Source organism: Rattus norvegicus, chromosome 2, assembly GCF_021556685.1.
Source record: "Rattus norvegicus strain SHRSP/BbbUtx chromosome 2, alternate assembly SHRSP_T2T, whole genome shotgun sequence".
Taxonomy (NCBI): domain Eukaryota; kingdom Metazoa; phylum Chordata; class Mammalia; order Rodentia; family Muridae; genus Rattus; species Rattus norvegicus.
The window spans coordinates 103763692-103789073 of NC_141535.1; the positions used below are offsets into that span (position 1 = coordinate 103763692).

At 38.6% G+C, this 25382-nt stretch overlaps 1 protein-coding gene across 10 annotated transcripts in view; it reads left to right on the forward strand.

Annotated features, from left to right (window-relative positions):
- The window catches only part of Hltf (helicase-like transcription factor), a 59359-nt gene that overhangs the window by 10021 nt on the left and 23956 nt on the right, over positions 1-25382 (forward strand). For 3 of the 10 annotated variants that reach the window (NM_001439440.1, XM_087620980.1, XM_087620968.1), the window contains 8 exon segments: positions 1709-1900; positions 5267-5362; positions 7483-7549; positions 8691-8778; positions 17406-17485; positions 17581-17625; positions 18385-18471; positions 21231-21328. In NM_001439440.1, coding sequence (NP_001426369.1) covers positions 1709-1900; positions 5267-5362; positions 7483-7549; positions 8691-8778; positions 17406-17485; positions 17581-17625; positions 18385-18471; positions 21231-21328 — 753 coding nt within the window. 10 annotated transcript variants of the gene reach the window in all.

A 25382-nucleotide genomic window follows, 5' to 3' on the forward strand; every position in this document is an offset into this window, starting at 1 on the left:
TATTTCTTGGATTCTCCCTTCTGTTTTCAAGTCATGTGTATTTGTTGTATGTATATATATGATATTTATACACATACACACACACACACACACACACACATGAAGTTCTTAATATGAGAAAAAATATGAAATGTGAGTCTGGCTTTCTTTCTAGGCCTGGCCTTTTCCATAAAATAATGACCATTTATTTTTCTGTAAGACGTAAATTTGGCTGAATAAATAATATGGCTCAATAAAACTCTACTCTGTAAATATACTGCCTCTTTTTTCTATTAATCTATTGATGGCACCTCGGCCAATTGTCAACTGCTGATGGTGCTGTTGTAATGACACACTAAATTTGAAACAGCAGGTAGGTGTCTTTGTAGTTTACTCACTCACATTTTTGGGGAATATTCCCAGGATAATACAGCTGGATTATATGGTAGTTATAATTGTAGTTTTTCTAGGATGCTTCATACTGATTTCTGTAGTGATCGACTAGCTGATAAGTAATAAGTAATTTCTCTGCCAGCAAAATGAGCCAATTCAAGCCACATTAGAGTATATAAAGGCGGGTTTGTTGGGACGTTCATTGGCCCCAAGGACCAAGGTCAGGGAAGTTGCCATGGGGAGGGAAAGAAAGGGAAGGGAGAGGAGAAAGAACGAAAGCATGCACAATGAAGGGGAGAGAAGGGGTGAGAGACCAAGATGTCTGGATTTTTTAGGAGAGCCTCTTGGGGGAAGGGCATCCCAGCTAAGGGAAGGGTATGGCAAGTAGGGACTGAGGGATGCTGGGAGGCTAGTACTTGGAGGCCAGGTCTGCCTGGTATGTTAAATATGCCCCTCAGCTCTTTGTTCTAGCATCTGAAATCCAACAGTAACTTCCATTTCTACTAACATTCTATGAGTTACTTTTCTCCTGAGTCCTGGTGTATATATACATTCTGTTTATTTTTAAAATGACAGCTATTCTCAGGAGGGTGAGATGGATTCTTAGTGCAGTTTTGAGCTGCAGTTCTCTGAAAGCTAAGGACATTGAGTGCTCTTTCACATACCTATTAGCCGTCTATATATTTTTTACAGCTTTTTTAAATTTAATTTGTATGAGTACACTGTAGCCATCTTCAGACACACCAGAAAAGAGCATCGGATCCCAGTACAGGTGGTTGTGAGCCACCATGTGGTTACTGGGAATTGAACTCAGGCCCTCTGGGAGAGTAGCATTCTTAACCACTGAGCCATTTATCCAGTCTATCTTTCTATTTCTCTGGCTGTGTGTGTGTGTGTGTGTGTGTGTGTGTGTGTGTGTGAATGGGTGGGTGGTTTTTTTTTTTCTTTTAGAAACATCTGTTTTCTGTTTTTTTCATTTACTCATTTGCTTCAGAAAATAATTCCAGAAACTCAAGAAATCATTCCTGGAACTGACCAGTGGTGTTGCATAAACTTAAAAAGCTTCTGAATGGACAAGGAAGCAGTTAACGGACTGAAGAGATAGTTTAGAATATTGGGGAAATCTCTGCCAGTTTCATGTCTGTGTCTATGTCTGTTGATATCTAGAAAATTTAAAGAACTCAGAAGTATAAACCAGTGTTTCAAATGTAAAGCTGCAGAATTATTAACTGCCTTGGTAATTTATACATTTCATACTGTAAGAAAGTAGCTCAGGTTCTGCTTATGAAGAGAGAGCAGGCTGATTTTGTTTCTCTTTATGACTTTATATTTGTAGGCTGTTGAAACACCATTGCTCCCACACCAAAAACAAGCTCTAGCTTGGATGATTGCACGAGAGAACAGCAAAGAACTTCCACCCTTCTGGGAACTGCGAAATGACCTGTATTATAATACAATAACAAATTTTTCTGTGAAGGAACGACCAGAAAATGTTCATGGAGGAATTTTAGCTGATGATATGGGTTTGGTAATCCTTTTTTTTTAATAGTTTGCAAAATCTTATTTTGTAATTATGATTTTATAGAAAGATAGTTTTAAGTTGAAAGAAGGGTGCCAGCTTAGGACTAGATTTTGCTTTTAGTGTAGTTAGAAAATACTTTGTTTTTCTTTTTTCTTGTTTTTCTTTAAAAATGGGGTCTGCTAGCCAACCAACAGATGAGTCAAATAACAGAATAAGTAAAATAGGATACAATAACATTAATGAATAGATAAACATGTATTCCCAATTTTCTTGTGGAAATTCAAGGCAACCTGCCTTTCATAGGGTTTTTAAAAAGTAAAGGTTGGTGATAGTGAGTTCTATCCCCATAGTTGCAAAAAACGTTAGTTAGTAGAGAAAGGCTGAGTTACTTCGAACTGGGGAGCGTGCACCTAATTTTCTGTTTTAAGAAAGAAAGTCCTTTGGTAGTAATAATAATAATGACAAGAGAGAAGAAATAGTCTAATAGCCTTTTGTAACCCAAATAACTATAACACAAGAAAACTATGTGTTTCTTGCCATGCTTCTGCTGCAGATCTGCTTGGCCAAGAAAGGTATCCTTAGATATATGGAGCAAAACCAGAAAATGAAGTCATTTTCAAGGATGATGCTTGATGATCCCATAGACTTTGAGGTTATCAAGTGGGAGGGCCTACCACTGCACTAGGCTAGGACAAGGTGTCTGTTCCTTCTTCCAGGTTCCTTTACTATTAGAATGTGGACTCTGGCCTCGTGTCTTGGCTCTCTGTTTAACCCACATTTAGTGTTACTAGGTGTGGCGAGAAGTTAGAAACAGTAATACAAGTACTGAGAAGTTTGACCTGAGTCATGAAAAGACAGCCAAAAGCCAAGAGAAGTCAGATGGTAGCCAGAAGAAACAAGACAGATGTGGTGACAAGTCAGGCAGGAGACATGACAAGATCAGAACATGGCTGTAATAAAGTATACAGTGGGAGTGGGACTGGGAATGGGATCAGGACGGATAGGTGTGATAAGATAGACAGAGAAAGGTGACAGAAGATATTGCTTCCATCTCCTAAAGTAGTCTATTTATATGTAGAACAGGAAAAAGGTAAGCTGAAGAGAGGGAGTTAGACCCCATGATTCAGCTCATGCTCAGGTGCAGAGTGTGGCTTGTGCAATGACATTAGCATGACTATAGACAGGTCATTCTTCTAGCAGTGTCCAACTCCATTCTCAGGGGCTATACTCTTGTTAACGGTAAGGTTCCCTAACCAGAATCAAACACTAGGAAGAAACCTTGACTCTCTGCACCCCTGGTGGTTTTTCTACAGCCCCTTTTCCTTTTGCTCTATCCTGGGGATTCCATAGATGCCAGCCATACTAGGCATGCATCCTTCCTACTGGCCTACTCCTCAAACTCCCTTGGTGTCTTTAATAACACTGTTGCTATGAGAGGAAACAGGATGGTATTTGAAATATTCTAGCACAGATGCTGGGTATGCAGCATAGTAGATCTTTGTGACTGGTTACCATAGCTATTCCTGTTGGTTTGGTCATAGAGCTGTCACTTGGAGCTCTATAATATTTATAGTATTAGGCATTAAACTAAATAGTTTTGAAATACTTAAAAGGAACAATAGACAAAAACTTTTGGAAGTGGCACAACTTAAAGATATTTCTAAACAATAACATTTAGAGAATGCTGTCTCTTTTGTTTTACAAGTTGTTTTGATGCTTAGGAGAAAAAATTGGGAGCTGAGCTGTCATAATGTTACTTTATTTTATATGTTTATATTTTGAGTTTCAGTTATGGGAGATATAGTCCATTTTGGGGAACATCCTGGGAGAGATTTAAGAGATGGTCATATTGTACCTGTAGTCAAGAGGTAGAGTCTGATGATTACCACAGTGTATGGAGTGGTGTCACACACTGAGTAACTTAGCCTACCTCCTTAACCTAGTCTAGAAACCTTACTACAGACGTGCTCCACAGGTTTGTTTCCTAGGAGACTGTAGTTCTGTCAAGTTGACAATCAGTAGTTTGCTCACATGTATTTTAAAGGCTTTAAGATAATTTTAGATTTCTTTGGTAAATACTACAATCCACGTATTTAATCATTAAAGGTACTTACTGCACAATGATATTGACTTACTGTCATTAAAATCCATCTGTGCACATTGTATATTGAATGATTTTATAGTGAGTCTTGCCCATTGGCAAGTTGTAGCCCTACCACATACAGTTAATTTCATACAGTATGAATGTTTACATTTTTTAACTTTACTACTAATTGTATGAGAAAAGGAGTTACATTTTGGGTAGTTGCTTTAGTCATATAACATTTTAACTTTTGGCTGCAAATTGATATTAACTCTGACAACAAATATTCTGTAGTTTTTCCTGAAGACAATGCCTTAATGTTACACTGGTTACTTTCAAGGAAATTCATCCTAGAACTCAGTCATTAATAATGACAGTTGCTCATTTATTCTTTCCAGGAAACTAATGTAATGAATGTATGTATATGCATGTAACAAAAATTAATGAAAAAAGGCCGTGAATTAGAGTGAGAAGGGATTTATGGGAGGGTTTGGAGGGAGGTTAACTGTGCCTGAGGACTGTCACTGAGATTCTTCTCTGGCCTCTAAACATATGTGTACTCACATATCTACCTACCTACACACACACACACACACACACACACACACACACATGCACACACACACAAATCTGATCTTATATTCTCCAGAAAGGGTATAAAAGAACCAGACTTTGGGGACTGCTTTAAAATTGCTAGATTTATTTCTGTATTACCGTGAATCCTACTATTGAAAATAATGAAAATATCTTCTTATATATGTTAGAATTTCTAATTATTTTAAATTAGCTATGAGGTTCATGGAAAACATGTTAATATTAGTTTCATGATTAAATGATAGGTCAACATAGGGTGTTAGTCCTTTTGTAAAATGAGAGTTTTCCATGATGCTTGTAATCATTTAGTAACTTATAAGGTATGAATTTCTTTTTAATTAAGTAATTAGTTTATTCCCAGTACTTTTCCCAGTACTCTGCTGTTCCTAAGAATCAGTCATTACTGAAGCTGTCAAACCAGACAGAACAAGGGGTTGTTTCTTCCAAATGGAATAGTCACTCTCTGTTGAAGTCCAGAATAGCCAATAAACCACAGGAAGACAGTTCTTTAGGTGTCTACGTGAAACAAAAAAATTTTTCTTAACTAAGTGAACTACTTATTTTTTGTTAATAATATATTACTTAACAACCATGCGTGCTGTACTCAGTATTTTATTATTTTTGGAATATGTTCTGAAATGTTTTCTCTATGGGTTTTAGAATCTGACCATTTGTCTTTTAAAAATATTTTAAAGGGCAAAACTCTTACTGCTATTGCTGTAATTCTTACCAACTTTGATGATGGCAGGCCGCTTCTTGGTAAAAGAGGCAAGGAGAGTCACCCAGGAAAGGTAAGTAAGAGTGTGTTCTGCAGAACGTTGTGTCTCACTAAGACTGGTGACAGATACCTAGTAATAGCTGATCTTTTTGAGGCACAATTGGTGTTTTAACCAGGACTTATATGGTGCTTATAAAAGTGTAAGTGCCAATCTCTGTGGTGGTGCATGTCTTTAATCTCAGTACTCAAGAGACTGAACTATGTGGATTGCAGAATCCAGAGGTCAGACTAGTCTACATAGTGAGTTCTAGTCCAGTCAGGGATATATAGTTAGAATCTATTTCAGAAGGACAACAACAAGAACAAACAAATTAAACAGCCCAGAAGACACAGATTTAACAAAAAAAAAAAAAAAAAGGATGTATGTGCCATAGTTACATAGTTCTGTTGCTGTGAAGAACATCATGACCATTATCATCATGGTGGGGAACATGTAATAGGCAGGTAGGCAGGCATGGCAGTAGGGCATTGGCTGAAGGCTGGCAGAGACAGGGGAGGGAGAGAGGGAGGGAGGGAGAGAGGGAAGAAGTGAAGAAGCCCCCTTAGATTTTTTTCTAATTTTATTGAGTCTTTAATCTACTAGAATCTTAGATTTAGTTTTCTTGTTTGTTTGTTTGTTTAAATTAATATTATTGCTGTATCTTGCTAGCTTTGGGAATTCCAGAAAAGAGAGAGTATGGTAATAGTGGTCTAATGGTAGATACATTATTTACAGAATAGGGAATCTTGGTTTGAAAATTTGGTGTGAATTTTTTTATTCTAATGTAAATCTCATTAATTTTTCATAGTAACATAATTTCGAGTTTTCTTTTGTGTGTATTCATTTGGAAAGATAAAGAACAATTAATTTTTAGGTTTTTAGTATAGCAAGAGATTATAGTCATTGCTGTTTCCTAATATTTTACGCAAATGTCTATGTATAATTAGAAAGCTAAGTAGGAAAGGGTTTTTTCTTTTTTTATATTTACTGTGGTTAATTTTTTTTTTATTTAAGATTCTTTCCACCGTCCTACCCAACAAGAACAACTTTTTTTATGTTTTTTCTCTCAAAACAAACAAAAACATAAAAAGGGGTCGGCATAGGGTGGTGCAAGGAAAAAAATCCTAAAAAGAAAAAGATACCTGAACAAAACTCTGAAAAAGAGGCATGTAAAAACCATGGAGTCCATTTTGTGTTGGCTGACTATCTCTGAGCACAAGGCCTGCCCTGCTGTGTGGCTTATATACACAGTGTCACTTCATTGGAGAAAACTGTTTTTTTTCCCCGTCATAACAGATATCACTTGCATATAGTTTCTTGATAGGTCTTGGGTGTCTCATAGTCTCTTGTGAGTTTACATGTGTTTCAGGGCTGTTATGTCTGGAAATTCTGTTTTCTTGGAGTCAAATTGTTCTGCTTATTCTTCCAAGTTGATTCTAAGCCTTGAGGAGAGAGGTTTGATAAAGACATCTCATTTAGAGCTGAGTCCTCCAAAGTCTATTACCTGTAGCTTTTATTTGTTTATTGCCATTTATTGCCATCTATTGCAAGAAGCAGCCTCTGTGATGAGAACGGAGCAATTGGTCTATGGCTATAAAAATATGTCACTAGGAATTGTTTTATTGCTGTGTTCATTAGGCACGTTGTGGTTTCTAGCACTTCCTTCCTTAGTTTTCCCTCTAGGTCCACGACCTATCTAATTTTAGGTCTGGGCCACTTCAGCAATGCCAGTTATGGGTTCTATCTCATGCGGTGGGCCTTAAATCCAATATTAACAAGTGGTTGGTGACACTAATAACATTCGTGCTATTCCTGTACTAGTGTGTCTGGCAAGCAGTCCCTTTTGTAGGTTGCAGGGTTCATAGCTGGATGATAGTGATGATTCCTTTTCTTCTCCATTTCTGGGCATAGACTTTAAAGCTCCACAAACACTAATCACAAGGAGTCAGATTTTCATTTCCGAGAGACCATTGAGAACATTTAAATCAGTTTGTATATCTTTTTATCCTTTTACCTCCTATCTCACCACTACTCCAAACTCTGGTAGCATTTTCAGTAGTCTTCATTATGAAACGTAAAGCGACGTAGAGCAAGCTCTATCGGAACATCATTTAAAACTGCTATCCCATTGTAGAAAATGTCTTTTTACATAGGAATACAAGGACGAGACCGTTAAACTCAGAGGAAGTAATACGAACAAGACGACAGATGGACACTCAGGTGAGTATTAATTATAGACATGGTCTGACCACTTTGTGGATGATTTTTTTTTTACCTTAGGTAATTCTGTTTGGGGTTTTCTGATATGCATAAATTCAGGATTGCTTTCTTTTAAAAAAAAAGTCTCCTGAAGATTGGTAATCAGGAAAGGTTGTGTCAAAATAGTTGGATTGGTTATTGGTATACCAGAAAACTTAGGGGAAAATGTTTTTTGTTGAGAAAAAAAATTCTTTAAAGAACAGTTTAAAGAAAAAATAATGTTCTGTTTTAGAATTTTACTCTCTTTCTAATACAGTGTGCTTAGGTAAAAGGAAATAAAGCTAGAAAGATAAATTAGAACCAATTCTGAAGTCAAAGAAGGGACGAGACCTGTGGATTTAGGAGTCATGAGTTTTATACTTGAATTTCTGAGCCAGACTGAAGCACAGCAAGTCTGAAAATGCCATAGATGAGTGCGTGAGAGCTGCTAGTAACTGCTCTCTGTAAGACTGGGGTAGCAGTGAAGGGTAGAAAACATTCTCAGAGGGTAGAACCGAGTGTAACTGTTTGCCTTTTTTAATGGTAGGCAGATATTTGGATATAGGGGTAAGAATAGTTGGTAAGCTTGTGGGAGAAATAGAATTCAAGAAAACTATGTAAGTTAAGGTTGAAGGAGTACATAAACAAGTGGGTGGTGGGGGAGAGGTAGAAAATTGGCATTGCACTTTAATTGCAAACTTAATGAAGTTCTCTGGGATTTAAAATTAGTTTGATTTTAGGCCTACAGTAGTGTATCGTAGAGTCTGGGAGGACTAAGCAGTGATAAGGACAGTTGCTACTTGACAATTAATATTTGGAAGTACAGATTTATCAACTACCTATTAGTGTGTTTATGTGTGTGTGTGTGTGTGTGTGTGTGTGTGTGTGTGTGTGTGTGTGTGTGTGTATTTGATACAAAAGTGAATTCAGCCTTTAGGTTGGTCAATGACTGTGGGTCATAAAGAACTGAAAGTACTTCCCAATGGAAAAATACTACGTTAGGAGAAATGTGGAAGTTATGAAATCAGTACAGCTCGGGGCTGGTTATGGAAAACCTAATTTTTTTATAGAGATGTTGCTATTTTAAGACAGTTTGATAATTCTCTGTGTCTTTTTGAAATAGAGCCATCAGCATGTAGTGAAGAACCCAGTATTTCAGATGTTTCGGAGAAGAGTAATGTGTCAGATTTGTTTAGTTTCTTCTCTAAAAGGTAAAGTGTTGGGGTTTAACTACTTGACAAGTTTGCTTACACTCCTCCTCTGCTTTCTTGTTAGAAGAAGAGATAAGTACTATACTTAGTTACTTCAAATACACTTCTAATTGCAGATTGCTAAGTCACAATGACAGTTCTCATTTTAAAAGTGAAAGGTAATATTGCTCTATAAAAAAGGAATTTATTCCTAAATCTTGCTGCTATTCTCCCCTATTTTTTATTTTAAAAGTAAAAGAAGTAGTAATTTATAAAATACGTGATTCATTAATTTTTAATACTCACCACTACTTTCTCCCTATTATTTTGACCTATTTTTTTCTTTTTTATTGTTGAGACAGTAAGAGTTTTTCTTTGGATTTTAGAGGATGAAACTGAAGGATGTGTAGAAGATGTAACACAGAATTCTCTGCTCAGTTCATTTGTTACTTGACCAAATGGTAGAAATAAATCACAGTAAAGTTATTTATGGAGAGTTATATTGTTAACAAAGACTAGAATCTACAGAGAATTTGGTTAAAAGATATAATTCCTGTCTGATCTTACCTTGAATATCTTAACTTTATAAGCTTCATTCACCCTCTTAGCTAGGTGTAGCCACCAGGTTTTGTTATACAGTGTGGTCTCCCATCAGTGCACATGGATATGATCTTATTTCTAAATATCCTAGCAATTCCTCAGCAGCAAACACAAAATATGGCCTCGTTGATGACTCTGTCATTAATTACCACTTGAACTGAACTCAGAATTCCTACTTAATTAGGTTTTTTGTTACTTAACTTTTTTTCATTTTATTGTTTTATGTGTATAAGTGTTTGCTTGTATGTATGTCTCTGTGCCACGTGTGTGCCCGGTGCTCAGGAAGCCAGAAGAGGGCATTGGATCCCTTGGAACTGAAGTTACAGATCATTGTGAGCTGCTCTGTGGGTATGGGGAATTGAACTCAGGTCCTCTACAAGAGGAGCCCAGGCTGATAATCCCTGAATCCTCTCTCTAGCCTAGTTTTTCTAAGTAGCCCTAGCTGTCCCAGGCTGACCTTGAACTCAGAGATCTGCTGACTGCCTGTGCTTCCCAAGTGCTGGGATTAAAGTAGTATGCCATTACTGGCCCCGTTTCCTTCTTGTGTAAATGCTAAATCTTAAAAATGAACTAGTCCTAAGGCTATGCAATATTGCACTATTCGGTAGAACAGATCAGATAAAAGGAAATGGATTATATAACGAGGAAAATTTAGACAAACAGCAGCCGGTTGAGTGTGTTATAGCCAATACAGATATGCTTACTCTTCAAATAGTAATATTTTTAGTACTTTCGCATACTGTCACTTTTGTGCTATACAGTGGGTTATATTTTTATTTCCATTTTCAAAGTGAGGAAACAGACATAGTTTGGAGTTTTGCCTAAAGTCATATCAAGTTACTAGTAGAATGAGTCTAATTCCAAAGTCTATTGTTCTTAAACACTAACGACATAGAATTTATGAAATAATCATATTTTCCCTTTCCTTTTACAAGACTCAGGTTTTTTTCTCTTATTACTCAATTTTCAAAGGCTTTGTCAAGATTTTTCTTTAATCAGTGTATATTGGACACATCGATAGACTTTATAAGACAGTTTTTTTCAATACTGGATACTTAGACCATCTTCAACCTCTATACCCTATCCATCTTCCTCTCCTTCCTCTCTCTGCTTATCCCTACCATACTATAATCTTTCTTTCAGCATCCCTCTGCTTTGACATTATATAAATATATGTGGAGAATTTTTTGAGTATGTGTGGCTATATATATATCTTTGTAAAAGCTAAGATCCACAGTTAGAGAACATATATTTACTTTTCTGAGTCTGGCTTAATCTGGTCTTCTTACTGTTTTTGTGGTTTCTAGCACTTCCCTCCTTAGTCTTCTGGTATAGTTTTTGTTTTGCTGTAATCACATGGCTTAATATTTTGAGTGTGTAAGAGCCTTTCACTTATGTTCCATAGGCTGGCTTAGTAGTCATTAATTCCCTTGGTTTATGTTTATCATGAGAAGTTCTTCAAGGAAGAGTAGCTTTCCTGGATATAATAATCTGAGCTGGCAGTTAGCGACTCTCAGAACTTGAAAATACGCTGTTTCCTGTCTCCTGGGCTTTAGAGTATTTGTTCATAAGTCTGTTATTCTGGCGGATCTGCTTTTCTTTGTGACTTGTAGTTCTCTCGTGCAGCTTTTATTATTCTAGGTTCTCTGGACTCAGTAATTAACTGCAACATGACATGGAGATGTTCCTTTCTCTTGTGTGGTATTCTAAATGTCTCCTCTTTCTGGAAGGCTGTTTTCCTTGTGGATTTGGGGACATTTCTGTTAGGATTTTGTTTCATTTTTTTATGCTTTGAAAGTGAATTTCTTTTCTTTTCATAATATGTAGATTTGGTTTTTCACGGTGTAATCTATTTCATTCTTACTCCTTTTTTTTCTTGTCATTTTCTGATTTGTCTATTTTGTTCTAAAGCCCTCATACATGTCTTCATGAGATCTGTTGGAGGGGCTTTCTGGCAAGCCTTCGATTTGATTTATTGACTTTTTTTTTTCTTTTTTTCGGAGCTGGGGACTGAACCCAGGGCCTTGTGCTTGCTAGGCAAGCGCTCTACCACTGAGCTAAATCCCCAACCCCGATTTATTGACGTTTTTATTTGGGTTGACTTTTTTCCAGTATTTTTATCCACTGAATTCTTTCATGCTCTTTATTGACTTGATTTGACTTGATTTCATTCTGCTGTTCATATTCTCTTTGCACGTATTTGGAAGGTTTTTCACATTGTCTTTAATTTCATTGAATATTTTTGTTTCACTGATTTTGTTTGTTTTTTTATTTATTATTTAATTTATTTACAATACAGCCACTACCTCACCTCTGGGTCCCTCCTCCCACAGTTCCTCATCCCTTCTTCCTCTCCCTGTCTCTGAGAAGGTGCTCCTTTCCCACCAGGCCTTCCTGGGGCCTCAAGTCTCTCAAGGATTAGACTCATCTTCTCTAGTCCTCTGCTGTATATATTCTGGGGGCCTTGGACCAGCCAGTGTGTGCTTCCTGTTGGTGGCTTACCATTTAGAAGCTCCCAGGGTTCTGGGTTAGTTGGGACTGCTGGTCTTCCTATGGAGTCGCCATCCTCTTCAGCTTTTGCTTCCTCTAATTCAACAATAGGGGTCCCTGACTTCAGCCCAATGGTTAGGTGTAGGTATCTGCTGGTTGGGCCTCTTGGAGGGCAGCCATACTAGGCTCCTCTGTAATTACACCATAGCATCAATAATAGTGTAAGGCCTTGGTGCCTCCCCATGAGATGGATCCCAAGTTGAACCTGTCACTGAACTTCCTTTCCATCAGTCTCTTCTCCATTTTTGTCCCTGTAGTTCTTTTAGACAGGAACACTTCTGGGTCAGAGATGTGACTGTGGGTTGGCAACCCATCCCTCCACTTGATACCCTGTCTTTCTATTGGAGGTGGTCTCTTCCGAGTTCCCTTTCCCCACTGTTGGGCATTTCATCTAAGGTCACTTCCATTGAGTCCTGAGAGTCTCTCATCTCCCAGGGCTTTGGTACTTTCTAGAGGGTCCCCCCACTTCATTGAATTTTTTTAATAGTTCTTCTTTTGCGTGCTTTGTCTTAGAGTCCATTCTGATTCCCTATGTGCTGGGGGCCAGCCCCGACATTGGTCTTCTTTCTCGTATTGGTTCTTCTTGAGGCATCGGAGGGGGAAGGGTGTCAGCGGAGGGTAAGACTTTGCCTTACAAGATACGGGGGTAAGACTTTGTCTTACGAGATATTTGGGGTTGCTGTATAATAATAAGTTTACTTATCTAAGTCTAAGTTACTATGTTACTATAGCTGATTTATTTATTTGTGTCTAAGTCACTATGCTCTACTGCCTTCTGTGCTCCTCTGAGGCCAGAAACTGTAGTCTCTGGCATTTAGCACCTCATTCTAAAACAGCATGAGATAAAGTAGAGGATTGCTAGAGCCTTTTCCCTTTTGCCCCATGCCTCTTGCTTGTCAGGCTAAGGGGAAGCAATAAACTTCTATTGAACCAAGAGAAGTGAATAGCGCTTGCAGAAGGAAAAACTTTTACATAGCCAAATATGCATAAATGTATATGATTTCATACACGGATTCATCAGTGCACATTTATTTATACATTTCTACTCAGATCAGTTGGCCCAGCTTACATACATTATCACAATTACATTCTTACACACACATATGCATACATTCTCACGATTACATACTTACACACACATCCATACTTACATATGCATATGGAGCAAAAGACCAAGCACCGGTGCAGAAAGAACTCACTCATTCTGGATGAAAGATGAGCTCCAATCTTTATTACATAGAGAAAGAAATAGCTTCTACCCTTTTAATGCTAAATGAATTAAACCTGTTTGTAAGAGAAAAGACTTGTTCCTTTTAATAAGACTAAGCCTGCGTTGCTATTGAGAAATGACCTGTTCTGTCCCATGGTAAGGAGAAACCTGGCTGCTCCTTTTGCTCTCTCCAGCTTCTTCTTTTTTCCTCTTTTCCTCTGCATTCTGCACATTGTTCTCTTATGTTACCTATAGTCTCTAAGTTATTCCTCTCTGCATTTCTTCTCAGCCCAGATCTTTTTAGCTCAGTTCTCCTTAGCTCAAACCTGACTCTTCAGCTCAGTCCCTCTCCAGCTCAGTCCTTCTGTAGCTTTATCCTTTCCCAGCTCCGTCCTGTCCAGCTGTTGTGTTTTTTCACCTCAGTCCTCAGCACTTAAACATCTTTCAGAATACATAATCACATGTTACAAAGTTCATCACTAGTTCATATGAAAGATCAAAGCATAAATTGAAATAGAAGTAAATTTATATAGATAAATCCAGTCAATGTTTTATCCTTTGTCCTTGCACCTGCAATAAATTGTATGTTCTCTTTTTATGACCCTTGATAATTGTTTTACAACCTCTCAGAATGTGTTCTGAGTAGGAGAAAGCCTGGTTACTATCTAAGAGCAATTAACTGGTGACACCTGGTAGACTGGCAGAGTTCTCACTGCAGTTTTAATTATCAGAGAAGAACTTAATTAGCGGTCCCACTATAAAAGAGCTTAATAATCATGTTATCATTTTGGGAATTCTTATAGGATCATAATAAGACTTAAGTCATCTATTTGTCTATATAGCATCACTATAAGACAGTACATCTTTGTAGATTTGCGTAGATCTGCTCCAAAGGGATGTGCTATTACTTAATGATTGTTATATGTGTTTAATAATAACAGGAAAAGCCTTTTAATAGCAGGAATCTTTCCTAAAATGAATTCCTTACAGCCTTGCTTAATAAGGGCGAACCAGTCACAGATTATATAATAATCTGAGGCTGGCCATCTCAGGATGGTCACCTGCTAGTTATTAGCTTGTCCTGTTATGGCTCCTGACACCTATGGAGTTGATAATATTTGAAGATTTCTTTCTTTGATTGTTTGCAATCTGCATAGAATTTATGCAATGTCATTAGCTTGATCGGACTTTCAGTTGAAGTATTTGTAGTGGTCAAGTAGGACAGTTGGGTTAAGCTATGGTACAGATTTTGGGTTGTTTGTTTGTTTTGGCCATTCCTTCCCACCATGCTTTTGCTCAGGAAGCAGCTACTGTCTTCAGCATTACTCTTAGGCTGGAATACTAACTATAGATCATTCTCAATTGATGGATTGGCTCACAGTGAAAATAGAGTAATAGCAATAAAACAATAACCCGTTTCAACTCCAATAATTTTGCAGAATAGAGGAATAAGGATGCATTGTATACTAACATATTACTTAGTTACTTAGAGTAGGAATGAAAAATTAATATTCTGAGTGAGACTGGAGACTAACATAGAAGAGTGAACAATGAAGGAAGCAAAAATGGAATAGCTTCAGGTAAAGTGGGAATGAAAACAGAATGGGCTGAAGAAATACACAGAGTTCAAGCAATCCCAGCTGTCTGGAGGCTGACAGGGCGTTTCATCAGCTTCAGGCCAACCTGTGCCCCTTGGGAGCCTTTTTCTTCATTGTTGTTGTTGCTGTTGCTGCTCTTGACACGACTTCTTTCTCCTTTATTTTCTCCTTCTTTCTTATGTGTGTATATTTGTTCATCTTTCTATGTTTCTGCTTGTGTCCGTTATAGGTATGTGTGTGTAGGGTTGTGTGGGGTCTCCGGTGTGCTCCGCCACGGGGCATGGCCACTCTGGGAGGCCGGAAGTTTGACATGTTGGGCTGGAGAGAAGCCTCCAGACACTGCTCTAGGGGTGGGGAAGCAGTCTGAGGCTCAGGGCAGCTGGAGCTGGCTTAGTGGTGCCCGGGCTGGCACGCAACGAGGCCGGGCGTGTGGTTCTCAGGCTCTAGGGCTGAAAGCCGCACAAGGGCCGAGAACAGAGTGGGGGCCCCCACGGCTGGATCTAGCCCAGGACTGAGGGGGAAAAACGGGGGAGCTCCGGCTGGTCCCGCAGGGATAGACCATGCCTTGACGGTGGGGACTGCAAGCTTGGTGGAGACTGAGGCTGGGAGCGCAGGGAGACCTTCTAAGGAAGATTAGGCTCTGTAGGCGAAGGCCTTCTCCGTGGCTCCCCATAGCAGTTCCTGATGAAAAGAGGCAGTCCATGGCTTTAAGACATTTATTGTCATGGTGGAAAGTGGATGAGTAAAACCGTACCCCACTTCTCAGGGTGGGCCTGAGATTAAAAACCTTTTACAGCCAGGAGTGTCTGGGAAGGAAAGGTTCATTGGCTAAGCTTCCAGGCCTTTAGGTATCTCATTAAAATGGAGATCTGTCTTGAGCCTTTGTGACCTGTGGTCATGTCCTTTACCTGTGGAGGGGCATGGTGCGTTGCTCCTAAACGTGACTGATGGCCACAAGTCTTTGGAGGGCTTTGGCTAGTGACAGGGTTGGGTTTTCCAGGAGTCAGGCGAAATGCCTACTGTCCTTTCAGGGTCACCGAGATTTCTAGCCTAAGCTCAACTAGGAACCAGGCTGCCTTTCATGGTCTCACATGTGTGAGTTTGTGTTGTATGTAGGAGAGAAGGGGTGGTGGTGAGAAGAGAGGCCAGAAATCAATGCTGCCATTCTCAACTGCTGTTCACCTTATTAGTTTTTAACAATTAAAATTGTTTACTGATAATTTAATGCATACATACACATATATGTATGAAAATTACAGTCTCATTGTAGTTTTTTGTTGCCCTACTCTTTCTCTCTCTCTCACTCCTGTTAACGTCTCACTTTCCCAAGAATCTCTTTCCTACAGTCTTGACTTTTTGTTTTATTTTGTGATCCATTGAGTTTAAGCAGGGCCATCTCTGTGCCTATAGGTTTGAACTATTGGTTGGAACTTGGTTGGACGCATAAGTAGGTACACAATCAAACTTACTCTCCAAATCTCTTCATATCCTCTAATTCAGGAGGGAGGAATAGGGCCCTATGAATTCCTCCCCCACTTATTACTGACTGTTGACAAGGCCAGAGCAGGCCCAGAGAATCTACCTTCTCTAAAGCCATTAGTGCGTGTTCACATGCCGACCACGTGCGGTCACACTGCTGCAGGAGCAGGCCGTGTCAGTGGAGACACTTTAGACAGGTGATCTGTCTCTATGTGGTCACATACCTGAAGACACTACAGAGTGTGTCTCAGCCAACACTGTTACATGTTTGCTTCTCTGTCTACTGGGGCTGGAGTTTTCTAGGACTGATAATAGTTCCCTGACACTTGCTCTGGGGGATGCAGAGAGGATCTCTTTACCTCTAGATCTGCCCAAGTCTTTTTAAATGACTTGTATGTGCTCCAGCTAAATACTGAGACATGTGAATGTGGAACATGTGCCCTCACATTCCTGTCTCGTGGAACTGTAAGTCTTCGCAGTGATCTGTAAGGTGTTGCCTGTACTTTATGTGTGCTTGCCTTATTTCCTGGTTTGTCTTTGGACTTTGCCCCTGCCTCTGCCTGAGGATTTGCACAGATGCTCTACAAATTGGCTATACAGAAGCCTGCCTTCTTCCCTTCTTTTTCTGCCTTATAAATTACCTTGTAGTGAGAGTATGGCTACCTGAATCTCCGTCCTAAACTGAGATTCTTATCCTCTCTAGTTTTTCTCAGTCCTTTTTTCAGAGTAAGCGTGCCCCTGTTGGGACTTGAGTATTTTTAGAGTCAATTCTGGACATTCCTGAGCTGGCTACTCAGTGTTTCCTTTCTTCCCCATGGAAGCCAGTGCTTGTCTGTCATCACTCCCCTCACAGGACGGTGGATCTCACAGTCCCTGCTTTACTTCTTGTGGACTTAACAGTGTCGTCACCTACCTCACCACATTACTAGGTCTTGGTGATTTTAATGTTACATCAATGTTTTAGTTGAATTACTGAGCACTGAACTGTGTAGGCATGCCTTTTCAAACATAGGCACAGTGGTACTAGAATTTACAAATGCATCTGTCTGCTCATACAAAACAAGGTTTTAACAGATTTGACTTTTACTTGGCTACTAAAGGACTTTTTGCAAAAAAAATTTTAAAAAGCAAATTGGAGTTAAACAACTTCTGTATTGCATTTAATAAGCATATTGCTTTATTGTATTTTATTTTGAATTTTTCAATTTCAGAAGAAAAATTTCTGTACAGTCCACTGAAAGCAGTGAATCAGAGGAAATTGAAACAAGTAAACTGTCCCAGAAAATGAAAGGTAATATGATTGATATAATTGAGAGGTAATTCATTGATATTGTCATGTATTCTAATCTCATGGTTTGCCCATTTTTTATTTTTGTTTTATTTTAGGCAAGCTGAAAAATACACAGTTAGATACTAAAAGTAAAGTAAAAGGTAAGAATGTATTATATCTTCTCAGAATTTATAGAATCTGCATGTAAAGATTATTAAAATAAAACCTCAATAATTGACATTTTGCTAGCCTAATTTTTAGCAATATGTATAGAATCAGCGGCTTTTGAACCCTTTCCTGAATTTGAGCTTTGCGTGAACTTACCATGTCTGTTAAATGAATTAAATGATGTAAACTCAATGAATAATTTCAATTAAAAGATATAATATTTAAATAAACTTTGAGCAAAAGTCATTTTCTATTACTTATAAAATAAGGTGAATAAAACTGTGTAGTTTTGCACATATGTACCCCCTGTCCAGGTTTGGAGTATCTTCTTGGCAGCATCCACATTATACACATACAAAAGAAGGAATACTGTTTATTTCCTTCATCTTTAAAACATGCTTTATATTCCGATTTCAAACCATGCTGTCTTTCTAGTTAGCTGAGAAATTGTATTATATTTGGAAGAAAGCTCAGCACTGCTACGAACAGCTTCATCCTGGGGGAGACTTCGTTACTGAGAGCGGAGTCACTGTACCTTTGTTGTCTTCTGCTTTCGCTTCATGTAAGAGACGGAACACTTGGGCCATGGTTACATCATCTCTCTGAGCTATAGAGACACACTTAGTGTTATAAATGCCAATGTTGTTTTCCAAATACTATTTGTATTTAATAATACAACCGCTCAAGTTGCAGAATACAGAAAGTGCCTAAGGAAGTGTAATAAAGAACTTTAATGATTTTTTTCTTATTAGGATCATCTAAGATTAAAGAAGATACTCAATTTGCTCTTGCACTTACTTATTTTGGCCCTGCAACTAAAAAGAAAATGTTGAAAAAGGGTCAGTAAGTCTAGTTCTCTACCTTTCCCCCTATTTTTAATGAAAAAATTTAAATAATAATATTAAATATACTGTGAAAATTTTAGAAAATACTGGTGTTGCCTTTCTTACTGTAATTGTTTTAGAAAGGATCAAAGTATGATGGATAGAACTCTCTCAAATAGAAGAGTTGTCTATTCTTGTAAATTAAGTCATTTATGATTGGTTCAGAGCTTAACTTAATATAATATAAATATATAATTTTAGTAGGATTAAGATTTGCTTTTCTTAAGAATGTCACAGTACTGCTTATGAATATGATGGAAAGTGATTGAATTGAGGGTAGGTGTCTAAGAGAATGGTATTTCTATGCCGTGGTCTCCATTTATAGCACAAGGTCTTGTTTCTGTGGCTTATTGAACAGTCTCAAGGCTGCAATGACTAAGTAAAAGACTTTAGATGTTAAATGACACAGAGGATAAAGCAGTATAATATACATAAGAGGAGACTTGAATGTAGCCTGTTTAAAAGTGGTACTTTTGGAACTGGGTGGCTTAGGGGTTAAGAGCACATGCTACTCTCGTAGAGGCCTCAAATTCAGTTCCCAGCAGCTATCTTGATAGCTCACAAATATGCTTGTGATCCCAACTCTAGGGGATCCAACTACTTCTGACCTCTGAAGACACCCACACAGACACACATGCATATCACATGCACACAGATAATTAAAAATAAATCTAACAATATTTAATTAGTGAGGGAAAATCCACCTTGAATGTAGACAGTCCATTCCATGGACTGGTCCTGGACTTAAAGAAAAAGTGAGCTGAGCACCAGCATTAATTTCTGCATACTTTATGACTGTGGATGGTGTGTGACCAGCTGCTGCATGCTTTTGTTGCCGTGATTACCCATTAACAGGCTATTTCTCAATTTGTGAGCCAAAGTCAATCCTAGGTTCTCCTTTTTAAATTTGCTTTTGTCATATATTTTGACACAAAAACTAACAGAAAGCTGGTATTGAGTAATGGCACTGTTGCTGTGATAAGCCTGACAGTGGTTTGTAAGCATTTAGTATTGGTTTGCAGGAAGAGTGTGAAAGATTTTGGAGCGGTGAGCTGTAGACGCCCTTTAGACAAGAGACTATTGGGCCGTTCTGGTGGGAATTTGGAAGATGAGAATGCTGAGAGAAGTGAGGATAGTAGAAACTTGGTTCATCAGTTTTCAAATAACTTTCTTAGGCTAGTGGCCTATTATGTTTTTTTCTTTCAAAGAATCTGCTTAATTCTGTCTACCTCTTGAGCATGTGAATGGTCCTGAATTAAAACAGCGCTGGTTGGCTAATTGTTTGCCACCGAAATTTCAACATTTAGTACTTAGGCTATGTTATGGTCACTGCTCACTGCTCTTAGCCAGATTGACAGAGAAACCTGCAAATGCGGCAGAAAGCTAAGGCCAACACGCAGCTTGGCAAGGAAGAGGATGAGAGTTTATAGCTGAGGACAGGGGAGATATGTAGAGAGCAACCATAGTTGTTACAGATATTAACATTATAGTGGAACCTTGCATTTATGTGTAGAAGTACACAGAAGGCAAGACCTTACCCATTGAAGGATCTAGCTTATAAGTGCAGATGAATTGGAAAGGAGAGCCAAGATACAGAATGCCACTGAAGGAGCTGTCTGCTCCTTAGTAACACCTAAAGTTGTGTTTTCTTAGGCCCACCCTTAAAGATACACAAAAGTTGTTACAGCTTTTGCCCAAGGGTGCTAGGCTGTATTTTGGGGCTGGATAGAGAACTTGGGAATGCTCTTCTTATGGTACTGATTCTGTAGGCATGCAAGATGCGCAAGGACAGGCTCATGGAAGTTTGGGTTGAGATTTTAAAAGCTGCTGAGGCTTCAAAGTGTGGGACACGGTCAGACTTCCCAAGGGAGGTCTAGGAGGCCATTCTACAAAGCTGGGAAGGCATGGCTTCAGTTAGAGTGGAGGTTCTGGGATGAGGGAGATGCTAGAAACTTAGGATGTTGGTGAGGAAATCTGTAGTTAAGAAATTGTCCTGAGTTTCAGAAGAGCCTTTGAGCTATTGAACAGTATTGGGAGTGTTCAAAAAGACGGGGAACTTTTAGAAATGAACTGAATACATTTTGAATTTTGAGATGAGCATGAAAAAAGAGTTCAGGGGCCAGGGTGGAATGTTACGACTTAAAGTGGTGTGCTCATGTGTTAAACTGACGAGAGAGAGAGTTTTGATGTCAGTTTTCCTTGTCAGTTTGATTGGGGTTACAATCACCATAGAAACACCTTTGGTTGTGTCTGTGAGGGTATTTCTAGAAAAATTTAAATGAAGAGGGAAGACTGCCTCCAGTGTCTAGTTACAGTCCTTTGGTTCTTTCTGACAAATAATTATTACATTTCTGGTTTTATGGAGTGAGAAAGACTGAAAACAGTCCATTTCCTGTGTCTTTTTTGTTTGTTTGTTTGTCTTGTTTTGTTTTGATTTGATTTGTTTTTCAGACCAAGTAGCCCTGTCTATCTTGGAACTCAAGTCTGTAGACCAGGATGGCCTTGAATTCACAAAGATCTGCCTGCCTCTGCCTCCTGTGTATTGGGATTAAAGGCACACATGAGCACTGCCACCTTCAGCCCATTTCCTGTTGGATTCTTCATGATTTCTTTCTGTAGAGATGATGATTGCTAGGACCTTATTGAGATGTACATTTTAGAATAAAAAAAAAAGCAGGTCTACCAGCAAGTCTGTCAACACCTTGTTCTTTCAGGTACATCTGTGATGGAGAGCTCAAAGAAGTGTGACACTGGAGAGAGGACAAGAACAACACTGATCATCTGTCCACTCTCTGTGCTGAGCAATTGGATTGTAAGTCTAAAGCCATTCAGCTTGAAGTGGAATATCATATCTGTCTGTAAGAATGTACTGTTAGAAATGTATGTGACATGCATGTTAGTATCTATTAGGTGAATTACATTTGATGAAGTAAGTACTTTTTCTTGAAGGCTCATATGATTAACTAATTAATTGCTAATATAGGATTTGATTTGTACTTCTGCTTCTGCCATTTTTGTTCCCTCCAAGAAGAACATATTTATAATTCAACACTCCTACTTAGATACTGACTTTTGGAATTATGCGAAGTCCACTATTAGTGACTTTCATAACTTCGTATAACATTACATGTGCTTCTGTCTGCTTGGGTTTGTCCTTAATTTATTTTCAGAGATTTTTCTGAATCTTCACCACTCTCAGTTTCCAGGTGACCAAATTGAAACAGATAGGTTAAATTACTTGACTAAGGCCATCCAGCCAAGAACTTGAATGTGCTTACCAACATTTTGACCCAATAGTTTCTTATTTTAAGGTTACCCATCAGAAGGCATGTTTTCCCCCAGCAAATTGTTTTTCTTTTTTAAGAACATTGCATGGGGATGGGATATCTTTTGTATGTTATGTGTAAGAAGCAGCCTGCTTTTATTTCCCTTCTAATTTGGACCTCAAGCTTTGTTTTATAATGAAATATTATTTTGGAAGCATTTAAACATAAAGACTACTGGATGTGACCTTCATTCCTGCTGCCTTCAAGAATAGCTGTCTCCTCCTGATCTGTCCTAGCTCAGGAAAAGGAAGTTCTGCTCTTCATAAAACTGTTGGCTAAATTTTTATGTCTCATTTCATTTTACCTTCTCCCTTTTTCTATTTTCCCCTTCTCTTAGTTATTCAGTCTGATATCACTGCGTTTCTTCATGAAATATACTCAGGTGCTCACTTTTTTTTATTTATTTTTATTTATTTACATTTCAAATGCTATCACCATTCCCAGTTTTCCCGTCCATAAACTCCCAATCCCATACCCCCTCCCTCTTTTTCTATAAGGGTGCTCCCCCACCCATCCAACCCCTTCCTGCTTCCCCACCCTGACATTCCCCTATACTGGTGCGGGGTAGGTCGGGGGGGGGGAGGGTCCAGCCTTGGCAGGACCAAGGGCTTCTCTTCCCATTGGTGCCCAACAAGGCCATCCTCTGTTACATGTGCAGCTGGAGCCATGGGTCTGTCCATGTGTGGTCTTTGGATAGTGGTTTAGTCCCTGGGAGTTGTGGTTGGTTGATATTGTTGTTTTTATGGGGTTGCAAACCCCTTCAACTCCTTCAATCCTTTCTGCAACTCTTCCAAAGGGGACCCTGTTCTCAGTTCAATGGTTGGCTGTGAGTGTCCACCTCTGTGTTTGTCAGGCTCTGGCAGAGCTTCTTAGGAAACAGCTATATTAGGCTCCTGTCAGCATGCACTTCTTGGCATTTCAAATACTTCCTTTTCATTATGTTTCATATTGAAATTGTTGCTTTTCTGTATTCCTTTCCTGGTATAGCCCTGGGATGTTAGTTTCTTCCTTATGTTCTTATGCACTGAATTGGCTTCTCTTTTCAGCTGTCAGAATTGCACCTGGAGAGACACCTAGTGACTTGTCAGTGCCTACTGCCTTCTTTTTCACTGTATATTCATCTTTTTTTCTTGATTTTTTGGACTGCTTTTTATGCATTAACTTAATGCATTTCTTCTTCATGTTTTCTTTTTTCCCTTGTAGATCTTTAGTAGACTGCTTGCCCAGCATGGCCAACACCATTAACTAACTAACTAACTAACTAACTAACTAACTAACTACATAGTTAACTACATTTAGATAAATATAGAAATTGTTAATCAATATTTTACTATAGTTTTATATTTAAAAACTTTAAGTAATATAAACTTAGAAAAGGAAACCTTGGCAAATAAGATCATGCAAAAATGTAAAGGCATAATAGACATTTGAGCATACAGACTTCCTAATGCTGCGACCACAACAATACCTTATGTTGTAAAGACCTCCCAATCATTAAGTTATTTTTGTTACTACTTTGAAACTATAATTTTGCTACGGTAATGCATCATAATGTAAATATCTGTGCTTCTCAATGGCCTTAGGCAGCCCCTCTGAAAGGGTCCTTCTGTCCCCAAAGGGGTCAAGCCCCATAGGTCGAGAACCACTGATACAGAGGCTCATGGTAAACAGTACTTCATTCTCCCAACATTATACTCTGTTTCTACCTACCTTGTTAATCACCTACCATTCCCAGGAGAAGACTAGAAAGTTACAAATACCAGAACTGGATTTACAGACGGATGTTAACTGTGTAAGTGTGCTGGGAACCAAACCCAGATCCACAGCAAGAATAGCAAATTGCTCTTAACTGCAGAGCCATCTCTCCAGCGTCCCTTTTTTGTTTGCAAATAAGAAAAATAATCAAATTAAAGGAGTAAGATTTTAAGTGCCAATTACATAAACACCATTAATTAGTTTTAGATATTAAAACAAATTATTTAACTGTATTCCAAAGCACCTATTTTGTCCTCTGTTGATAGGCCACACAATGCACATAGTGAGTAGCATGTGTTTTTCCTAGTCCAGAAATGTTGATTTTCTTTCACTCTACCTCTTATCTTTCCATATATACACACTGTTCCACTTCATTGTTACCTATTTGATTCTGATTTTTTTTAATTAAAAATTTCTCCGCATATTGAATTTCTTCTCTACCAGACTACTTAAAAAATTGTTTTTATCTTTACTTCAGATTTTGTGCTACCTTTGCATTTTTGTCTTTTCTATTTTATTCACATTTCATTTTTCAACCTACTGTAATCTAGTGCTTCTTCTCATTTGCTATGGAAACTCCCTTTGGGAAAACCTTTGACTCATTGCTGTATGTTTCAGGACCTCCAGTTTCCCCCCCCACTCTTGGTTGTATTTTGCATATTTACTTTCACCATTGAAATCGCTCTGTGTGCGAAGCGTGTGTGAGTGACAGGTGAGCACGCACCTCATTTGCCACCTGAGCACTTCCTACATTTCGTCTACTGCTGGTGTTTCTGTGACTTTTCTTCGTCTGCGGGTATTCTATATGTGTCTCTCTGCTTACCGTTTTGTTGCTTTTGTTTTACTTCTTGTTCATATAAAAGTACTCTCAGGAGCTTGAGAGTTTTAAGGCCATCTTGGTTACATGATGATCTTTAAAGAAAAACAAAACAGTTAATCATGAAAAGCAATTAACAAGAATTACCAGAGTGCCACCATGTTTGCTGGAATAACCTAACCTCATCTCAGCTTGTCTTTCCTCCATTTAAAGCGTGGAGTGGTTCAGTGTTGGCAGGCTGGATCCCTAACCACGATGTTTTCTCATCGTTCATGTTCTCTTTAAAACAAAGATATTTAAAGACTTAATCCTACCTGTATGTATTGTCTATTTATAGCTAATATGCATACATACTCCTCTTGTATGTGTAGATCAATGTTTATGTTCTGTGGTGTATTCTAGATAGCTCACAGTAGTGGGTCTCAACTTACGGATTGCGACTCCTGTGGCAAACCTCCATCTTCAAAATTAAATTTATATTACAATTCATAACAATAGCAAAACTTTAGTTATGACGTAGCCACAAATTGAATTGTATGGTTGAGATCATCACAACAGGAGGAACTGCGTTAAAGCACTAGTTATAGCATTAGGAGGGTTGATAGTGACCAGAAAGCACAAATATCCTTTCTTACTTCTTTCCTCCTTTGGGTCAGTGTTTCTATACCTTTGTCACTCAGTTCTTTCCCACAGCCACCTGAAGTATAAGGACATCTCTGTCTTATCCTGTTTCCTCACGTCCCATAATTACATCCCAAGTCCAGGCTCCCTGCTTGTTATATTCTCTCTCATACTTGTTTGTCTTCTGTGCCATCTTCTGCTTGTCTGGTCTTAGACCTTCTCACCTAAGCATTTGCCAGCTTTTTCCCGCAGCATCTTCTCCCTAGTCTAATACCCTCCCCCCAACCCCCCAACTCCCGACCCTGGCTCAAAATCATTTAAGTCTGTTGTTTACAAAGAAGCTTGGA